General features: G+C 47.3%; 1 protein-coding gene across 1 annotated transcript in view; it reads left to right on the plus strand.

Annotated features, from left to right (window-relative positions):
* VGLL1 (vestigial-like family member 1) overlaps window positions 1–1,588 on the plus strand; it is a 4,060-nt gene extending 2,472 nt beyond the window's left edge. Inside the window, exons 3-4 of the mRNA XM_010014326.1 lie at window positions 982–1,041; window positions 1,548–1,588. Of these exons, the coding sequence (XP_010012628.1) occupies window positions 982–1,041; window positions 1,548–1,588 (101 nt within the window). The remainder of the gene's footprint in view (window positions 1–981; window positions 1,042–1,547) is intronic.
* The last annotated feature ends 4,315 nt before the right edge of the window (window positions 1,589–5,903 follow it).

Below are 5,903 nucleotides of genomic sequence, written 5' to 3' on the forward strand. Positions count from 1 at the left end.
CTAAAACCTGCTGTTTCTATCTGCAGGCAGGCTTATCCGCAGGTCCTCTTCTGAGGTACAGCAAAGCTCTGCTGTTCCAAGGACCCCAGCTGTAGGTGTTTTGCTAACCCGTTCATCTGGAGTGTCTAATGTCTGGAATACACATTCTTCTGCTCATGGTACACAGGTTTAGCTGAGGCTGGATGTATGTGTTGCATAGGCACCCACCCTGGGCTTTTTGCAGCTAGTAAATGACAGTCCAGTTACTTTAAAGAGACTGTCTGGATGTCTAGGATTTAAGAACAGGTTTAGGTACCCTCTTCCCCCAAGGGGGCAATGTGAGCCTAGGAAGGCTTGGGAGCCCAAGGAGCAGGCTTCTCCAAAGAAGGACATGTTTCACGAAGCTAGTGTTGGGCTCAAAAAGGGAAGCAATGCTAACAACAGGGACTCTTTTTATTCCTGGAAAAGGAAATTAAGCAGCTTGATGTCCCCCAACCATCATAGAATGGTTTGGGTTGGAAAGGAAAGGTCATCTAGTTCCACCGGCCATGCCATGGGCAGGGATGCCTCACGCTTGCCAGTTAAAGCCTTTTCCTTCAGGATGCTTCCAGGCCCTTTCTGACCATTGAGGGAGCCTTACTCCATGTGTAACATCACACGTGCTTATCCAGCAACCCCAAGGGAACAGACAGGAACCGGCTGGCCCGTGTTCGCAAGGAGGCTTTGGCAAGCCCCTGGGATCTGTGCATTTGTCAGGCTGTGGGAGTCCCTGTTTCTTGGCTCTCTCTGTTCAATTCACTTCTCCTTACGCTGTGTCATGGATAAGAACAGCTGATATTTATATTTATGGGAGTGTATATTGCTGTGCCAGCCAGCACAGAGTTCCCCAGCACCTGCGCTATAGGCTGGGCTGCAAAAGCACAAGGTTTCTTTAGGAACTGCTGTCTGCTGCTAGTTCTGCGGTGAATCTCTGCTCATCTCGAGTGTTTTCTGTTCTTTAAGAGAGGAAACCAAGCTCTTACCAAGGCTCAGAGAATGCCAGTGGAAGCCACGCCACTGCAGGTGAGTACTGGAGCCAGCAGGTTTGGAACAAATCGATGCTCGTCTATGAAGGATACTTTGCTTGTGCATGCAGAATTCGAGATGCTTCCTTGCTTGCTTCCATGCTCTATTTCCGAAGCTTGTTTTCCCTCAGATAGACACATTACCTCCCATAACTACTTATTTAACATTCTGTTAAATAAGATATATGATTTTCTAACCCCATCTACTGTAGTTCTTGTGGTTCTACCGTCATTGTGCCTCTTCACAATGCCTGGTTTACACTGGCTGTCCCAGTTTCAGACCCCAAAAAGACAGGACACCCCTTGCAGTGTATCTCAAGCAACCAGTTTCAGGTTGAGGTCCCCTGACACTGGTTCTTTGGTGTGCAATGTTCTGGAGATACTTCTTGTTGTTCTCCTAAGGGCCATCTTGCATCAGACCCAAGGATGCAATTTTGCTTGCACCACCTCTGCAGAGATTGCACGGCCTGTGTTTGACCGCCCTGATCCTGCTGTGTCTTTCAGGCATTCAGATCCATGACAGAAGACGAGATTTGTACTTTTAGCAACTGGATGGTTCTCCTTTATTCTGAAAGAGGAAGTTCTTGCTGTGAACTCTTACTATTTGCAACTGTGAATCAAGAAGAAGTGAACTGCAGCTATTCCGTGCTTTCTCTCTCCGCTGGAAGGATACATGTGCTATTTACTATTTGGGGAGTGAAAAATCATCTTTTTCTATTCACTAAATAATTCCTAATAACTGTGGGATTAAACCTGGCTGTTTGTTGTGAAAAAATAGTGTCTACTGAAGGCTTTTCATGTAGCCCTCTTGAAAAGACTCTTAGCACTTTTTAATCTGTGTATTCATTTACCATCTCCTGATAAGAAGAGATCAATGTATCAATGTTGTCAGTCATTGTTATCAATGCAGTTGCTAACTGGTACGTGCAGGGATGCAGTTTGAATTTGCATATGCAGATGAATATGGCATATATATATATATGAATGAATATGCAGATGAATTTGGCATAAATTCAGTCCTGCAGGTTCTTAGCTTGATTTGATACCTCCATATTCTTTAAAATAGTCTTAGGCCAGGGGCAAAAGACTTCAAGACAACCATGGGTCATGCTTATGTTTTGGAAGTACAGTGATTTGTAACCATACTTGCAATTTACAGAGGCATTCTTCAGAAACTATGTAATATGCATATGCCCAAAAGCTCTGTTTTGCCTTCTCATCATGGATAAACCATCCTCTAGAAAACAGTGAATTAACACCAAATCTGGGAGGAAATCTGGATCCTCATTGGGTGCAATTAAAATACCCTTGAGCAAAAGCTGGAGGGGGGAATGTTCTATTTTCCCAGCCTCTCTGCAGACATAAGAGCTTCTGCCTCTAAATAAACCTGACCAAGCAAAAATCAGATCCCCTCCTCGCTTCACCACTCGTGACCTGGTGTTCAGGTCTCTGTATGTTCGGGTATGCACTGAGACTGCGCAGCCTTTGTTGTAAATCCTAAGAATAAAGATTTGGGTTTAAATTTTCCTTCTCCGTTAGCTGTACATTAATATAAAGGAGCACGATGAGCTTTTTCTGACAGCTCTAGGCAGTTGCTTAAGGAAATTTGACCTTTGAGATCTTAGGCTTGTGATTTGGGAGGACAAATCTATCTGGTGGAAGTGTTTCTGGCTCAGTTTACACCAGATACATGCTGCCGCTGGTCTGCATCAGTTATAGCACCTTGTGTAAGTTTATCAGTCATTGGAGTTCAGTAACTTTAGGTGTTTATGGTACTGGTTTGCAAAGAAAAGAATTGTTTAAACCCCAGTTTGTATCTTATAAGTGGATACACGAGCCAGAGCAGCCCTGAGGTCATGTGTAAGGGGCCTCGGGTAAACTAACATCATGTCTCCCTATAGCAGCAGTAAAGCACTTGTTTTTAATAGTTCTAGAAAACTGCCATTCTTCTCCACTAAGTTTAGGAACATCTCTCCAAGTAATTTTCTTTTGCCAGCCCAAATCACTTAATTCCTTGATTTTTAAGGCTATGTGGTAATATAATGGGCAGAAGCAAAGATTTCCAAGCTGTACTCTGTATATCTGTCTTATTAGTGTGTGTTGTAATTCCAGGGAAGTTACTGCTTCGAACCAGTGAACTATTATTTTGTCTCCCTCTGCCATCCCTCCTAATGGAAAATGTTTAAACTGTTTCTCTCTAAGGTCTGAAAAGCCATGTAACAATACATAAAACTCCTTGATCTCTTCATCAGGGTCTGGAGCGATAGGACACAGGGTAATTGGGTTCAAACTGAAACGGGGGAGATTTAACACTGTATATAAGGAAGAAGTTCTTTCCTGTAAGGGTGCTGAGGCGCTGGCACAGGGTGCCCAGAGAAGCTGTGGCTGCCCCATCCCTGGCAGTGTTCAAGGCCAGGTTGGACACAGGGGCTTGGAGCAACCTGCTCTAGTGGAAGGTGTCCCTGCCCGGGGCAGGGGTTGGAGCTGGAGAAGCTTTAAGGTCCCTTCAACACAAACGAGTCTGGGATTCTGTGATTTAAATCTCCTTAGAATGTAGTGCTTTTTGGAACAGTTTGGTCCTGTGCATGTCACAGCTGGGAACATTCAAGGTGACAGAGCCAGTGTTTCTGGTGAATCAACCAAGTGGAATTGTACAGTCCAGGGTGGAACCCCCCCTGTTTTTAAAGGCAAAGGCACAAGGTGTCAGTGACTCTGCCTTGACATGGTAATGCTTTGAGCCATTGCTGCAGGGTTTGGCAATGCCATGTCCTCACTATCCAGCTGGGCAGCAGACCTGGGGAAAGTCAGCAAGTGCCCAGGCAGACCGAGGGCTGGTGTCCTATCCTGGTCCTCAGCAGCAGCAGCTCCATGAGCTCAGCTCCTGGCTGGACACCCAAGTGCTTGCTATTTTCCCCAGCTGATAGAAGAATGAAGACTCTGGGGACAGAGGCTTTGCTGCTTCAGCATTTTATCTTCCACCACTGCAGCAACCTGCACCAGAGCGTGCCCTGGTTTGTAGGCACCTGACTCTTCTTCTGTAATGAATAGAGTTGACAATTTCCCTTTAACAATGTAGTAGGAATAGAGGTTTGAACATTTCACAGCAGTTCCCTATAGTAGGCAGGCTTTTAAATATGCCTCTATATAATATATATGTAAAATACATATTCTTCTACCACATTGTTTGTCCAGAGTGGAGTGTCTCTTTTGCCCTCAGGCCAGCGCTGCGTTCCCGATGCTGCCGCACTGCCGTCATGCTCCCGGTGTCTTCATTCCCATTCAGTCCCTGTGCTCCTCTGCTCAGAAGGACTTGGCAGGCAGCACGCTGCACTCGGCAGCTGCCAGCTGGTCCTTCCCACGGTTATTTTCAGTTCCTGCTCGGAATGCAGCAGTGGCGGTGGTGGCAGGAGGAGGAGGGATGCAGGATGTACCCGCTGGAACAGCTTCCGACTCCCTGACCGCTAGCGCACCTCTGCAGAGCTCCAAAGGACAGGAGGACAAACGTGGTCTGAGTGCTACATTTCCTGGTCATCTACTGTGGGAAATCACTGTTTGCCTTCATTTAGGTACCACTTCTGAAGCTCTAGTCCAGGAATAACTTCTTTGCAGAGTTGGGTTTTCCTGATGGGCAGATGAGATACAAGCTACATGCTCCGTGAGCCCTGTGCAGAGATTAACACAGATTAAAACACTCCAGTGTTTCACGTGCCTTCCCTGTGAGGAGGCTGGGACTTGTCTGAATAAGCCACAGGAACTGTTGCACATGTCTTCACCACGCAGGGCCCAGGACATACCTGGGTCACGTTTGCAGGCGCCTTGCTTTCTCTTCTCACGTGGGATGGCCCTGGTCCAGCTCCTCCTCTGATGGTCAGATAAGCCCTGTGGGTGGCTGGGAGCAGCGGGGCTGCCTGTGCTACTCCACCCTGGTTTAGTCACTCATTGCTAGTGTTAAAAATAGTCCCGGGCTGCAGTGACAAACAAGAGATGTTCTTTTGCTATTAAAGAACGTTTTCATTCCAGTTTTGTTCAGGTGTCAATTAATTTCATAGAATCATGGAATGGTTTGTGTTGGAAAGGACCTTAAGACCATCCAGTTCCAACCCCCTGCCATGGGCAGGGACACCTCGCACTAGACCATGTCACCCATGGCTCTGTATAACCTGGCCTTGAACACTGCCACGGATGCAGCATTTACCACTTCTCTGGGCACCCTGTGCCAGCGCCTCAGCACCCTCACAGGGAAAAACTTCTTCCTTGTATCTAACCTGAACCTTCCCTGTTTCAGTCTAAACCCATCACTCCTTGTCCTATCACTGCAGTCCCTGATGAAGAGAACTTGGCCCATCGCAGGTTGAGAAAGGGCCACCTCTTGTACCCATGTGGCACGTAGCCTTTGGGAAACACTCACTCCCCAGTGGTATTTATGACTATCTTGTGGTTTTCAAGCCTCTCTTGTGGCAGGCTCTGGCAAGCAGGACAGTGCTGCTCCTGCCTGCGAGAGGGGCTCAGAGTCACACACCGAGGCTGAGATCTGCACAGAACGTGTCAGCACTGGTGAATTTGCAGTGGTTTGAGCTAAAGGTGGGTTCTGCAATACTGCAAAGTTGGGAAGCAGGAGTGATGTCTGCACGAGCCCAAACTCCTTACTTTGAAATCCAGAATCTCAAAAGTGGTTCATGTGGGGACACCTTAGAGCAGCTCCGGTGTCTAAAGGGGCTCCAGGAAACCTGGAGAGGGGCTTTGGACAAGGGATGGAGGGACAGGACAAGGGGAATGGCTTAAACCTGCCAGAGGGGAGACTGAGATGAGCTCTGAGGCAGAAGCTCTTCCCTGTGAGGGTGCTGAGGCGCTGGCCCAGGG

The sequence above is a fragment of the Nestor notabilis genome, unplaced genomic scaffold (assembly GCF_000696875.1).
Source record: "Nestor notabilis isolate BGI_N333 unplaced genomic scaffold, ASM69687v1 scaffold10275, whole genome shotgun sequence".
In the NCBI taxonomy this organism is placed as follows: Eukaryota; Metazoa; Chordata; class Aves; order Psittaciformes; family Psittacidae; genus Nestor; species Nestor notabilis.